The sequence below is a fragment of the Tachyglossus aculeatus genome, chromosome 17 (assembly GCF_015852505.1).
Source record: "Tachyglossus aculeatus isolate mTacAcu1 chromosome 17, mTacAcu1.pri, whole genome shotgun sequence".
In the NCBI taxonomy this organism is placed as follows: domain Eukaryota; kingdom Metazoa; phylum Chordata; class Mammalia; order Monotremata; family Tachyglossidae; genus Tachyglossus; species Tachyglossus aculeatus.
The window spans coordinates 53,504,319-53,520,177 of NC_052082.1; the positions used below are offsets into that span (position 1 = coordinate 53,504,319).

The 15,859-nt window shown below is 49.0% G+C and overlaps 1 protein-coding gene across 1 annotated transcript in view; it reads right to left on the reverse strand.

The window, feature by feature from the left end:
• SMG6 (SMG6 nonsense mediated mRNA decay factor) overlaps nucleotides 1–15,859 on the reverse strand; it is a 193,929-nt gene that overhangs the window by 140,949 nt on the left and 37,121 nt on the right. The window contains exon 9 of the mRNA XM_038759125.1: nucleotides 3,027–3,088. Coding sequence (XP_038615053.1) covers nucleotides 3,027–3,088 — 62 coding nt within the window. The remainder of the gene's footprint in view (nucleotides 1–3,026; nucleotides 3,089–15,859) is intronic.

Below are 15,859 nucleotides of genomic sequence, written 5' to 3' on the forward strand. Positions count from 1 at the left end.
AGGAGCTTTTTAATCTGCGGCTTTTGACCTTATTATGTTTTTGGTTTGAGGCTCTACGGTTCACGAGGCTTGGCAACCCCTGAGACATTGCAGTGCAGCAGGCGGTTCCCTGGTGACCTGAAAGAGTTAATCCTCATCCCAATTTACTCCCTGGATTAAAACTGGACTGCTTTATTCCCCCCACCAACAGTTGGGATTGGCTGCACTTTGGCCCGTCTTTCCCTGAACCTAGGTACGCTGAACCACAGAATCAATGGGATGGACAGGGCCTTCCAGCAGGATCACCTAACACTCCCTGATAAATGAGAATTCCCTTTGAAAGACTTCCAGAGAAAGTGCTTCTACAACAAATTTGGTAATTCAATTCCAACACTGAAGGAACTTCTGCCTTCTAGCTAAGCTAGATCTCTCATGCTGCAGTTTACCCCATTTCTGCTTAGGAAGAATGAAGAACATTTAGTAGGGCCCTAAATATCTAATTTATTCCAAGAGCCTTACAACTGGGAGTCTTCTCATCTGCTCTGCTTCTTTAATCTTTCTTTACAGTTAGTTTTTTTTTGTTGGTTTTATTTATGTCTTCCTTTCAGTACCTTAATGGTTTTTGTTGCCCTCTCCAAATCCTCCCCCAAGTACTCTACATCACCTTTAAACTGTGGAACATGGTAAAAGCCCCATGTGGGACATGGACTACGTCCAACCTGATTATCCTGTATCTACCCCAGTGCTTGGGCACATAGTAAGCTCTTAACTAATAAGCTCACTGTGGTCAGCGAATGTGTCTTTTATTGTTATATTTTGAACTCTCCCAAGTGCTTAGTGCAGTGCTCTGCACTTTGTAAGTGCTCAATAAATATGACTGACTGACTGAAGTACCATTAAAAAAAACTGGACATTGTATTCTAGTCACAGTCTGAGTCTTATGGCATAAACACTCAATTTTGCTATTCTGTGGGTTTTCTAGAAAGCATTTTGGTTAGAAACTTTCTTCTCACTAGAACACGTGAGTTTATCAGCACTAGCTTTCCTTAATGTGAAGTGTCACAAAAGTTCAATCTCTGCGTTACAGGATATGGGCGTAAATGGGAAGATCATCCTCCAGTTCTCATATGCAATGTTCCCAATTTACTGCCTTTTTTTTTTTTTTAACGCCGTCCACAAATGTTGACCTCAGGGTTCCACTCTGACCGTGGACTCTTCTTTGGCATACTTGCACATACTCAATCCCCCTCAAGCTTGAATCTGCAGCTTGATTTTTTTTTCCCTCCTAGTGATCTTCGATCTCTTGATTTCCGGATATACCTCCAATTTACCAGAGCCGTTTTAAAACCTTATCTTCGCCTTCAAGTTGCTAGCTGCTGTCTCCCCACCTTCTCCCCAAAGCTGGAAACCCTTGCAAGCTGAATAAGGATTCCCTCTATTCTACCATTACAGTCACTGATTAAAAAAAAAAAAAAGTTAGGCATTGCAGAGAACCTTATTCTAGGTGAGCACCCTGAGTCAGCTACTCAAGAACCAATCCGATACATTATTTCATAGTTTCTCTACTTGAGGATGCAGCACACGGCCCACCTGTAATAAGCATGTGCTTTTTCTCCCCCGCAAAGATCTACCATCGCAGTTTGCAACTCTCCCCTGCAAGTCTAGAAGTGAAGAGGGCCAAGCCAAAAAAAGCCGGATCTTATGAGACCTTACAGAACTTCTGAAAGCTTCTCAATTGTCAACGCTATCTCTGTAGACAGAGCTAAGTCTTCTCTGCTCCCTGAGTCAATACATCTGAATGCAGAGTTTCTGGAAATTGGTAACCCTCCCTCTCTTCCAGGAAACACCCCACCATGAAACTTTCCTGAGAAACACCAAAAAGTTGCCCAGGGGCTGAGAAGGCTTTGACAGAAATTCATAGTCTCTGGACCCAGAAACAAGCCTTTTAAGTTTAATGTGAGATGCTCCTAGAAATAAGTTAACAGATCTGACCCGGAAAAGTCCAGATGGATGACTGCTCCATGGCCCATCCCCTTCCCCTTTGCCTCTCCCACTGCCTCATCTCTTCATTCTCCCCTTCTTCCCTCCCACTCAGCCCCACCCTCGCAAAGCTCCAGTCTGTAGCTGAATTACGGCTTTCCAAGTTGACAGGTTTTGCCCTGACCACTTAAAGAAAAAAAGCAGAAATCTGGGTCCTTCTAAAGGAGTACTTCATTCAGTCATTCATTCAATTCCTTCAATCTTATTTATTGAGGGCTTATGATGAGCAGGGCGCTGTACTATGCGCTTGGGAGAGTATAATGCAACAATAAACAGACACACTCCCCGCCCACCACGAGCTTACAGTATAGAGGGGAGAGTTTACAGTCTAGAGTTTAAAACCCATCCTCCTCCAAGGGACCAAAGGAGCTGGGGGGGAGAGAGTGTGACCTGAGCAAAAGCTTCGCCATCACGGGCTTGCCAATCCACCGTGGGCGGAGAAACCACTAGGACAATCCTGCTGTTTACTGAGAACTGCACTGGTAGCGCAGGAAATTCAGCCGAGGGGGTGGGGGCACGGGTCAGAGAAACAGGGAGGAGAGGAAACGTCAGTGTTCTCTTTGAGGAAAAAAAAAACTTCAGCGAACAGCCTTCTCCCTAAGGAGCGGCCCTGGCAGCAGCACCCGGGGACACAGCACGAAAGCCCCAAGGTTCTCACTCGGGTTGGAGCATGTGCACAGAGTACACAGTGGACAGGAAAGCAGGAGGGAGAGAGACCCCAGGGGGAGTGAGTGGGAGGGAGAAGAGAGAGGAAGGGGGGGTGGGAAGGAAAAAGATAGAGCTGGTAAAGAAAATGACAGTAAATGTGGTGTCAATGAACGAGAGAGAGAGAGAGAGAGAGATATTATGAGCACAGCAGGAGAGGTTGAAGAGGGAACAGAAGGTGGAGGCCTGTAAGAATTCACACCCTGTGCCCTCAGTTACAAACACAGCCTAGTTGCTAACAATATTAAATTCCAAAAAGGCTTGTAATGTAGGAAAATAAAATAAACATCCTGCACACTTACCCAATCCGGGTAAATAGCTTCCCATGGGCATGGAGAAAGCTGAGGATGAACCTTTTGTTCAGCTGCATGGGAACAAGAGAGAGGAGAAAACAATTAAACTCTCCCCCGTTTCCTGTTGCCGAACAGAGTCCCCAGTGGCCCGGTAACCTGGGCAGGGCGGACGGGGTGGGCACTGGGGCTGGGAACCAAATGGCCGTGCCCAAACTCTCCCCCAGGGAGCCGGGGCACATGCCCAACAGCTGCAGCATGCGGCCAAAAAGTGACAGCGGACACTGGGTGAGTGGACAGCACCCCCTGCTGGTAGCCCTGCCCGCCCGCAAGCCCGAGGGGCAGCAGACCCATCCCGGGGTCCGGATTCAGATGGCGCGGGAATAATCATGATGCTATTTGTTACGCGCTTACTATGTGCAAAGCACTGCTGGAACCCGGCTCGGGCACGGGCCCCGCTGCCCGCAGACGGGCCGGCGGCGCCTCTCGGGGCTCCGGGGGTCGCCCCGCCCGCTCGCCGGTGGCCGGGCAGACGGTGCCGGTTGACGCCGAGGCCCCCCTCCACTTCTCCGACGGAGCCTCTTTCCCCCTTCCAACAAAAGCTGGCTTTTGGGGCTTCGGCCAAGGGGTGGGGCAACTGGCTGCGAGCAAGCGAAGCGGTCAGAAGACAGCCAAGGCGGCGGGCCACCCTCAATCCACCTCCCTGAAAAGGGGCCATATCACACAGGGATCCCAAGGGTAGTTTGGATTTCGACTTGCGTTTGGATTGGCACCCCTTTATTTACCCCTCCCTCAGACCCACCACACTTAGGTACATACCATTATTTATTTACATTAGAATCTGTCTCTCCCTCTAAACTATAAGCTCCTTGTGGGCAGGGAAGGTGTCCACCAAATGCTGTCTCACTGTACTCTCCCAAGCGCTTAGTACAGTGCTCTGCACACAGTAAGCGCTCAATAAATACCACTGACTGATAGCTTCCGGGGACTTGCAGCCCGCTCCGGCTTTAGAGCAGAAGTTTAGGTTGTGAGTACCAGAGTTCCCAACCCATCAATCAACGGTACTCACTGAGCGCTGACTGTGTGCAGAGCACTGTGCTAAGCGCTCGGCAGAGTACACGACGACAGAGTTCAAGCGCTTAATCCAGGGGCCGGCACACAATCAGCACTGGGTACCATTGATTGATAGAGTTGGTAGGCATAAGCCCTGCCCATAAGAAGCTCTCAGTCTTTCAGTATCAGCCAATGATATTCACTGAGTTCTTACGGTGCACAGAGCACTGTGCTGAGCGCTTGGGAAGAGTACCACAGGAATGACACAATTCCAGCCTTCAGTCTCTTACAATCTAAGGAGGGGAACCAGAAAGACAAATTACGTACAGATAGTGTGATCAGGAGAGAGCACCACGCTTCAACTGTCAATAGCAGGAGTAGAGCAGAATAAGAAGGAAAAAAAGATATGTTTAGGTTCCCCGCCCCAGAAAAGTTTCTTCCATGGAAACCAGAAGGGCAACTCCCCTGAACCGAAACCAGTGAGGCCAGTTGGGCTTTAGCCTATTTGAACAGCAGAAGTCTGGAAGGGGTCTAGACACCCCGGGTCTAGAATAACTGAGGTGCTCGTGAATGGGCTTGGTCCCCAGTGACCAGGCCAGCTGCTCCCCTCCTTCTGGAAAAGATTGAATCCTGGGAAGCAGCGTAGCCTAGTGGGAAGAGCATGGGCTTGGGAATCCATCAATCAATCGTATTTATTGAGCGCTTACTGTGTGCAGAGCACTGTACTAAGTGCTTGGGAAGTACAAGTTGGCAACATATAGAGACAGTCCCTACCCAACAGCGGGCTCACAGTCTAGAAGGGGGAGACAGAGAACAAAACCAAACATATTAACAAAATAAAATAAATAGAATAGATATGTACAAGTAAAATAGAGTAATAAATACGTACAAACATATATACATATATACAGGTGCTGTGGGGAAGGGAAGGAGGTAAGGTGGGGGAAAATGGAGAGGGGGAGGAGGGGGAGAGGAAGGAGGGGGCTCGGTCTGGGAAGGCCTCCTGGAGGAGGTGAGCTCTCAGTAGGGCCTTGAAGGGAGGAAGAGAGCTAGCTTGGCGGATGTGGGGAGGGAGGGCATTCCAGGCCAGGGGGATGACGTGGGCCGCGGGTCGACGGTGGGACAGGCAAGAACGAGGCACGGTAAGGAGATTAGTGGCAGAGAAGCGGAGGGTGCGGGCTGGGCTGTAGAAGGAGAGAAGGGAGGTGAAGTAGGAGGGGGCAAGGTGATGGAGAGCCCTGAAGCCCAGGGTGAGGAGTCAGAGGACCTGGGTCTCCCAAGCGCTTAGTACAGTGCTTTGCACACAGTAGGCACTCAATAAATACGAGTTGGTAATCCTAGCTCTGTGACCTGGGACAAATGCCTTCACTTCTCTGTGCCTCGGTTTCCTCGACCGTAAAATGGGCATTAAATCCTACTCTCTGGTACTTAGACCACAAGCCCCGTGTGGGACAGGGACTGTATCTAACCTGATAAGCTTGCGTCTACCCCAGCGCTTAGAACAGTGCATGATCATAGTAAGTGCTTAACAATTACCATTAAAAAAAAAAGGATGTCTGAAGCAGAGAACATTCTGGTACTTCTCTTAATGGACAGAAGATTGCCTCAGGGCTGAATTGCTGAGTCCTTCTGGAAAGCAGGGCGGAATCCAATTTATCCCTCCAGAGCCAGGAACTCACTGCCCCGTCACATCCGCTTCATATTGGAACGAGGACAAGAGGCATTTGCTTCGCCATCAAGACAGCCTTTAGCAGCAAAGATGGCCCACACAGCAGCACAGATGGACTGGGATCTCCTCTCTCTATGGTTGTGAGCTTTCTGTGGGCATGGACTGTGTCTATCAACTCTGATGCAATGTACTTTCCTAAGCACTTAGTACAGCAGTCCCTCTAGACTGTAAACTCTTTGTGGGTGGGGAATATGTCTGTTATACTGTTCTAGTGTACTCTCACAAGCACTTAGTACAGTGCTCTGCACACGGTAAAGTGCTCAATAAATATGACTGACTGACCTACTACAGTATGCTCTGCACATGCTAAGTGCTCAATAAATACCATTAAGCGATTGATTCATGGATAAAATTCCAAAGGCCTCCCCCCACAAAAAAAAACACAAAAATAATTAGGAATTTTCTCTTACTCAGAATCAACTACGGCCCCTGCCACGAGTTGGCTCGCTCACATTTATGAAGCACCTTTTTCATTCGCGGTAACGAAGACCCTCGAACCATCATCGCTTCCAGGTGGTGAAATGGATTGTCCCGGACCACAAAGTCAGGATTCAAACGCAGACTTCCAGCTTGCCAGCCCACCACTACCATCACCAGGCCCAACTTGCTCGTGCTTAGCTTAACTTTTTTATTTTTTAATGGTCTTTGTTAACCACTTACTATGTTTCAAACACTGTTCTAAGCACTGGGGCAGGTACAAGTTAGGTAGATATCTATCCCAGTGCTCAGTACAGTGCCTGCACACAGTAAGCACTTAACAAATACCATTAAATAAAAAAGAAACTAGTTCCTGACCACCTCGCGGGTGCAAATGGTTCCCAAAGAAGCTTCAGTTCAATACAAGCTGGTCATAACCCCTAATGGAAACAATAATAATTGTGGTATTTGTTTAAGCACTTACTATGTGCCAGGCACTATATGAAGCACTGGGGTGGATACAAGCAAATTGGGATGGACACAGTTCCTGTTACACGAGAGGCTCACAGTCTCAATCCTAATTTTACTGATGTGGGAACTGAGGTACGGTGAAGTGACTTGCCCAGGGTCACACAGCAGACAAGTGGTGCGGCCGGGATTAGAGCCCATTACCTTCTGACAGGCCTGTGCCCTATCCCACTATGCCATGCTGCTTGTGAACTGGAATGGAGATAGAGCCTTCTGAATTGCCTGGACCCCACGGAGGTAGATCCTTCCGAGTTGCCTGGACCCAGCTCATTTTCATTTTCACCCCCCAGCAGTGAGGGGCTCTTGGGTTTCCATATTGTTTCTCTAATTGCCACCTGTTGCAATTTAAATGGCAACCAGCCTGAAAGCTCTGCCAATCATGGGAAAATAGCAGCATTGTCGGGAGAGGGTGGAAAAGGAGAGGAGGAGGAAGAGGGAGAAGGGGTAGACAAGGTGGTGGAGCATGTCAGCCTGATGTGGACAGGGAATGTTTCTGTTTATTGTTGTATTGTACTCTCCCAAGCCCTTAGTACAGTGCTCTGCACACAGGAAGCCCTCAATAAATACAGTTGAATGAGTGAGTGAAAGGAGTCTGCTGACCACCCCAATTCCTGCCAAACTGGAGAGAAAGTCTGCTCACCAACTCCCCAATCAATCAATCAATCGTATTTATTGAGCGCTTACTGTGTGCAGAGCACTGTACTAAGCGCTTGGGAAGTACAAGTTGGCAACATATAGAGACGGTCCCTACCCAACAGTGGGCTCACAGTCTAAAAGGGGGTGACAGAGAACAAAACTAAACATACTAACAAAATAAAATAAATAGGATATGTACAAGTAAAATAAATAAATAGAGTAATAAATATGCACAAACATATATATGTATATACAGGTGCTGTGGGGAAGGGAAGGAGGTAAGATGGGGGGGGGGACCATCTTACCAGTCCCCACCATTCTAAACTGGGGTTCTCTTGGACCAATCTCTCCCCGGGCTTTTTATTGCTCCTCGATGAGGTGGGAGAAGGAAGGGAAGCACCCAGACGAATACTGATCGGTCAGAAACGCTTGACAAATGCACACACATTTTGTGATCATCAACTAATATCCTTGCTGCATTACTATTAGAGATGAGGCCAAAGAGAGAGGGGAGGAGGCTAACACAGAATAATAATAATAATAATGTTGGTATTCGTTAAGCGTTTACTATGTGCCAAGCACTGTTCTAAGCACTGGGGTAGATACAAGGTCATCAGGTTGTCCCCCGTGGGGTGCTCAGTCTTCATCCCCATTTTACAGATGAGGGAACTGAGGCCCAGAGAAGTTACGTGACTTGCCCAAGATTACCCAGCTAACAAGTGGCAGAGCTGGGATTAGAACCCACGACCTGTGGCTCCCCAGCCCGTGCTCCTTCCACTGAGCCACGCTGCTTCTCTAAAAAAATGGTGCCCGAACAGGGACTTGAACCCTGGACCCTCAGATCCCATCCCAAGACATGTCCAAGACTGAACTCCTTATCTTCTGTCCCAAACCCTGCCCTCTCCCTGACTTTCCCATCACTGTTGACGGCACTACCATCCTTCCCGTCTCACAAGCCCGCAACCTGGGTGTCATCCTCGACTCCGCTCTCTCGTTCACCCCTCACATCCAATCCATCACCAAAACCTGCCGGTCTCACCTCCGCAAAACTGCCAAGATCCGCCCTTTCCTCTCCATCCAAACCGCTACCCTGCTGGTTCAGTCTCTCATCCTATCCCGACTGGATTACTGCATCAGCCTCCTCTCTGATCGCCCATCCTCCTGTCTCCCCCCACTTCAACCCATACTTCACGCTGCCGCCTGGATCGTCTTTGTGCAGAAACGCTCTGGGCATGTTACTCCCCTCCTCAAAAATCTCCAGTGGCTACCAATCAACCTATGCATCAGGCAAAAACTCCTCACCCTGGGCTTCAAGGCTGTCCATCCCCTCGCCCCCTCCTACCTCACCTCCCTTCTCTCCTTCTCCAGCCCAGCCCGCACCCTCCGCTCCTCTGCCGCTAATCTCCTCACTGGGCCTCGTTCTCGCCTGTCCCGCCGTCGACCCCCGGCCCACGTCCTCCCCCTGGCCTGGAATGCCCTTCCTCCACACATCTGCCAAGCTAGCTCTCTTCCTCCCTTCAAAGCCCTACTGAGAGCCCACCTCCTCCAGTAGGCCTTCCCGGACTGAGCCCCCTTCTTCCTCTCTCCCTCTTCCCCCTCCCCATCCCCCCACCTTACCTCCTTCCCCTCCCCACAGCACCTGTATATATGTATATATGTTAGTACAGATTTATTACTCTATTTATTTTACTTGTACATATTTATTCTATTTATTTTATTTTGTTAATGTTTTGTTTTGCTGTCTGTCTCCCCATTCTAGACTGTGAGCCTGCTGTTGGGTAGGGACCGTCTCTATATGTTGCCAGCTTGTACTTCCCAAGCATTTAGTACAGTGCTCTGCACACAGTAAGCGCTCAATGAATACGATTGAATGAATGAATGAATTCCACACTTGGGAAGATGCCCTGCCCACTGCAGGCTGATGCCTCAAAGGCGAGTGCAAGGACTGAGAGAAGCTGCGTGGCTCAGTGGAAAAAGCACAGGCTTTGGAGTCAGAGGTCATGGGTTCAAATCCCAGCTCCGCCAAATGTCAACTGGGTGACTTTGGGCAAGTCACTTCACTTCTCTGGGCCTCAGTTCCCTCATCTGGAAAATGGGGATTAAGACTGCGAGCCCCTTGTGGGACAACCTGATCACCTTGTAAGCTCCCCAGCACTTAGAACAGTGCTTTGCACATAGTAAGCACTTAATAAATGCCATCATTATTATTATTATGAGCTCCAGCACTGTGTACCTGGCTGGTTCGGGGGTAGAATGTTTGGAGAAATCCTTACTAGCGCTTTGTCTAGCGTTTTAGTTCATTAATGTCTTAGTCTGAGCAACAGCCTCTCTATCTTCACCCCTCAACCACAGTTTAGGTTTTACTTCTTCGTCTTTTCCGGCTCCTGACTTAACACGGAGCAACAGAGATCACATTCATGCTGAGAAATTTCACTACTCTGAGATTGCGACAGATTATCTGGCTTCAGTTCTTTTTCGCAGAGGGTATTATTTGAAATGCCGTTCATCTCAATTCCATGACGCAACTGGGATGTGACCATAAGAACCCCGGGCTTGAGAGTGGAATGTGGAAGTAGTGATTCCTGGACTTTGGATGCCTTTCCAAACCTTTAGCTTGGGCTGGGCCCCCCTACCCATAACATAGGAATGAGTCGATCAATCAGTCAATCAACAACATTTACTGAGCACCTATTCGATGCATAGCGTTGTACTAAGCCCTTGGGAGAGTCAATCGAATCAGTAGACAAGATCTCTGCCCTCAAGTTTATAATCTATCTGGGGGAGGCAGAGACACTAAAATACATTACAGATGGAAGGACGATACATACCTATGAACTACCGGGGGAGGGAGAGGAGGGTGGGGAGAGAGTACCCAAGTGCTAGGGTGACACGGAAGGGCTGAAGTGGCGGTTGAGGCGGACAGAGGGTGGGGAGACGAGAGCTCATTTTCGGTGAGGCCTAGGGCTGGGTTCCCCACCCGTAAAATGGGAATCTAGGCAGAGGGTTGAGAACATTGCTTAGTCAAGCCAAGATCTGGGTCAGGGCTAGATTTGAATGCCACTTCTTGGCTCCTGCTCAGGCGGAGAAGGGACAGCTCTACAGGATGGGTGAGGGAAGCAGAAGATTCCAAGATAAAAGCGAAGCATGATTTTGTTATGGGAAAATGAGGCCTAACATGGAGATTTAACGACTTTAAAGGGGGTGGGGGGAGAGGGAGGGAGGCTCCACCCTCCGCCTCTCGAGCCCTGCCCAGACCACAGTTTCATGGTCCGATCAACCTAGGTTCCTGTCTGTCGGCGCCGAGCCCTGGGACTGCAGCATCTGGCTTGGGTGTGAGCCCACTGTTGGGCAGGGACTGTCTCTATGTGATGCCAATTTGTACTTCCCAAGCGCTTAGTACAGTGCTCTGCACATAGTAAGCCCTCAATAAATACGATTGATTGATTGATTGATATGGGACAAACTGGCGGTCGCCCTTCTGTGGGTCTCGGGTGGTCCCGGCCCGCAACTGTGGATGGCGTTCCCATGTATCACCATCATCACTGTGGTATCTGTTAAGCGCTACTATGTGCCAGACATTGTACTTAGTGCTGAGATCGATATAAGATCACCAAGTAGGACCCAGTCTCTGTCCCACATGAGACCCGCAGTCTAAGCAGAAGGGAGAGCAGGTTTGAACCCCCTTTTTACAGATGAGGAAACATGATGCAGAGAGAAGTGAAGCGACTCACCCAAGGTCACGCAGCTGGCAAGTGGCAGAGCTAGGATTAGAACCCAGGTCCCCTGACTCTTTCCACTGGGCCACGCCGCTTCTCAGGTGTGACCAAGCATGTGTGGTGCAGCCCACTGGAATTTTACATGTTCCAAAAGCCACACAACTGTGACTCAGATGCCACCCCATTCCTTAGTTCAAAAAAAGACGAGTGTGTGTATGTGGAGCGCAAAAGGGCTGGGGAAGGGAGGTGATCTACTTAGTGGAGTCAGAGGGAGGGCTGAAAGAAAGATCGGCTTGAGTCTCACGGGGTCAGGATCCGCAGGCTGGGCTCAGTTCAAGCACTTGCAAGGCTTAACCACTCCAAATGAGGAAGCCCTGGGGGACGACGACAGGTTCCAGGATCCCTGCCAGGAGACTCCTTTGGGACACAGGGAATTGCTCTCTACGGTTCACTTGCTCAGAGGTGACGTGAAACCGCCTCAGTCAGGCCAGGATCAATTAATGGTATTTATCGAGTGCTTACTGTTAGCAGAGCACCATGCCAAGTGGTTGGGAGAGTCCAATACAACAGTTAGCGGTCACATTCCCTACCCGCAATGAGCTTACAGTTTAGAAGAAGTCCTTACAGCAGACTCTGTGCTGCTGAAAGAAGTTTTTTTTTTTCCCCTTTCCCTCTGCGTGTATTGTGTGAAGCATAGTAGAGCAAACAAACCAAAGAGAAGTACTGTGGTCTAGTGGATTGAGCACAGGACTGGAAGCCAGAAGGACCTGGGTTCTAATTCTGGCTACACCACTTGTCTACTGTGTGACCTTGGGCAAATCACAACTCTGTGCCTCAATTAACTAATCTGTAAAATGGGGATTAAGACTGTGAGCCTGTTTGGGACCCAGACTGACTATGTCCAACCTGATTAGCTTGTATCTACCCCTGTGCTAGTGCCTGGCTCACAGTAGCGTTGAACAAATACCCCCCCAAAAAAATCATAATAATAATTAAAAAAGTCAACCACCAGCATCATCTACTGAGAGCTCACCTCCTCCAAGAGGCCTTCCCAAACTGAGCCTCCTTTTTCCTCTCCTCCTCCCCATCCCCCCGCCCTACCTCCTTCCCCTCTCCACAGCACCTGTATATATGTTTGTACAGATTTATTACTCTATTTTACTTGTACATATTTACTATTCTATTTATTTTATTAATGATGTGCATTTAGCTTTAATTCTATTTGTTCTGACGACTTGACACCTGTCCACATGTTTTGTATTGTTGTCTGTCTCCCCCTTCAAGATTGTGAGCCCGTTGTTGGGTAGGGACCGTCTCTCTATGTTGCCAACTTGTACTTCCCAAGCGCTTAGTACAGTGCTCTGCACACTGTACACAGTAAGCGCTCAATAAATACGACTGAATGAATGAATGAATCATCACTGGACTGTAAACTTGTGGTGGGTACGGAACATGTCTGCTAACTCTGTTGTACTCTCCCAAATTCTTAGTTTTCTGCACATAGTAAGAGCTCAATAAACACCACTGATCTCTGCTCTTATAAGACTTGCAATCGATAAGCAACAGCACCTAAATAACTTTTCCCAAAAACTTCCTTCATTCGTTCATTCAACTGTATTTATTGAGCGCTTTCTGTGTGTGCAAAGCACTTTACTAAGCTCTTGAAAGGCCAAAATTGCTGGTTTGGGGAAATCCACAATGGATTCTGCCTGACAGGTGGAAGTGGGACCTAAAATGAGCAGAGAAGGAGGAGAGGAAGTGTGTTAGGAAGCCGTCACTCACATGACCTGACACACTGAATAAATTCTTTGAGCGATCAAAACTCCAGGCGGTGAACTGGCATTCTCCTGCCTATCATACAGAAGAGGAAACAGGTACAGTGAGACAAAATGGGCCGCAGTCGGTGACATAAGCAAGGTTAAAACTCACCTCTCAGCCTCTCTGCTTGGCCCTGAGAGCCACACTGAGGCACTGAGCATTGTAAGACGGAGTGGTGGGGGTGGGCGGGGAGAGAGTCACGTCACCTCGTGTCATTTCACTGGCGCTCAGAGATTCGGCCCCGCTACTCTGGGAAGGGCCACAGCTCAATTAGCTGTAATTAAGCGAGGGCCCCAGTCCCCTAGGCCAAGTGTGCCAAGATGTCCTATTTTAGAGAGCTGGGCCGGAGCCATGTGTATTTAAATGTAAAAACGGCCTCATAAAACAACCTCTTCCAATTAAAGGGGCCCCTGAAGCAACGACTCTCATTCTTGTTTTGAAACTAGATTCACCTGCTATTACTCTATTAGTTCGGCCACTAAAGGAGAAGAATTATGGTTTCTGTAAAGTGCTTACTAAGTGCCGAGCACTGTACCAAGAACAGGGGTAGATAAAAGGTCAGACACTGTCCCTGTACCACATGGGGCTCACCACGTAAGCAGAATTCCTGTTTCACAACTGAGGAAACTGAGGCCCAGAGAAGTTAAGAGACTTGTCCAAGGCCACACAGCAGGCAAGTGGCAGAGCTGGGATTCGAACCCAGGAAAGACCATGCTCTTTCCACTAGGTCACACTGAGTTGGGTTAAATGTCAGATCAGCCTTCATGACTCAAAAACAAAACAAAAAACAAAACGAAAGAAGTCAGTGGACGGAGGGGCAGGCTTGCCTCCACAGTTACAGTGTCAAGGCTCATCCTGGGTGAGGGAACTTGGTAGATAATAACAGTAATCGCAATTTGGTACTTGCTAATGCTTGCTGGGATAAAACACAACACTCAGGTTAAGGAAGTGGCCCAAGTCTTATCCCTTCCTAATGAAGCAATGTGGCCTAATGGAAGAGCACGGGCCTGAGAGTTGGAAGATCTGGGTTCTAATCCTGGCTCCTCCGCTTGCATGCTGTGTGGATTCAACTGAATAATTCAGACCGTGAGCCCCTTGATAGGCAGAGACCTTGTCCTACCTGCTTAACTTGAATCTACCCCAGGGCTTAGAACAATGCTTGATACGTAGTAAGCGTTTAGTAAATACCACAGTGATCATTATTACAGCAGAGTAAGTCGGATCCAGGCAGATAGGGGTGTCCGCCGGGGGTCTTCCCCGGACAGCGGGGACATTTCTGTGGCTCCCACAGGTGCAGAGTGAGCTCCCCAGGGCCGAAGTCTCCCACCCTGAGGGAGGCTTCTGGCTTCCCACAGGACGCCCACTCACTAGCAGGCCATAAGAAGGGTGAAAACAAGACCCTTTGGCCAAAGCGGCCACCTGTTTTCTTGCCACTGGGCCTCAGGGGTTCCTGGGTCCCGGCCAGCTTGCCCCTGCCTCAGGAAGCAGTCAGGCCAACACCCACCTCTCCCCCCCCCCCCCCCCGGGTGTTGACCAAATGCATCCCCCAACTCTGATCCGTGACAAGCTTGTCACCTCTGGGTGAGCCGGTGCCAGAGTTCAACCAGAGGGCAACAGTGGCTGCTCTGACTGGGTTGCTCTCTGAATGACTTTCCCTTCTGACTCACCTCGCTCAACCCCTGGGAACTCTCATGCCCATCTACTCAAACACGGGTGGGTGGGGAGGGGACAACAAGGCACCTGAGGATTTTATCTGCAGTGAACAGGGGAAGAGGAGGAGGAGGGGGAAGTCACATCATCACCATTCCCTGTGGTCAGATACACCACCAAAAAACTGTGCTTTAAACCCCAATTCTCAAATCCTCTTTATTTCCCCTCTCAGACTGAGCGTTTACTGTGTACAGAGCACTGTACTGAGCGCTGGGGAGAGAACAGTACAATAGAGTTGGTAAACAAGTTCCCTGCCTATAATGAGCTTACGGTCTACAGCCAAGTCCTCCACAAGCTCCTTCCTGCCGTGAGTCAGAGCAGTGAGGTCCCTTCCACTCCACCACTTGTCTGCTGTGTGACCTTGGGCAAATCACTGTGCTTCTCTGTGCCTCAGTGACCTCGTCTGTAAAATGGGGACTGAGACTGTGAGCACCACACGGGACAGGGACTTTGTCCAACCTGACTTGCTTGTATCCACCTCAGCGCTTAGTACAGTGTACAGGTGCACAGTAAGTGCTTAACAAATACCACAATAATAATAATAATAATAATATATTATGTTATTATATTATATTAATTACATTATATTATATTATATTATTATTCCGCTCAGAACACCAATACCGGGAGACCCTCCTGATTTGCCTGATTTGCCCTTTTACTACAAGTCCTCCCCAGACAGATGGCAGAGAACCTGGGAAGCAAGGCTGCTTCTTGATTCCACTGCCTGAGAACATTCCTAGGTAGGCCTCCTCCATTACAGTGTAAGCGCCTCAGGGGCTGGCAAAGTGCCTTTTGCTTCTGTTGTACTTGTCAAGCACTCGGTACACTGCAGAAGGTGCTCAATAAATGCCACCGCTGAGCAACGGTGGGGAGCATTCTCGGGAGTTCTCCACAAATTCCCCGAGCTCACACCCCAGAACCTCAGCTACTTCTTGCAGACCACAGTCCCCCTTAGAAGCAGCCGCTGCATCTAAAAGCCTGGGATCAAAGTGTGCTGGAAGAACCAGTGCCGACGCTGCTTTGGAAATCGGAATCATCATCAATCGTATTTATTGAGCGCTTACTATGTGCAGAGCACTGTACTAAGCGCTTGGGAAGTACAAATTGGCAATATATAGAGACAGTCCCTACCCAACAGTGGGCTCACAGTCTAAAAGAATGAAGTGAATTGGGTGAGGATGGCTGTCATGAAAGAGCAAGGTACACCTTCTGGAGAAGTGAGATGCAAGTATTCA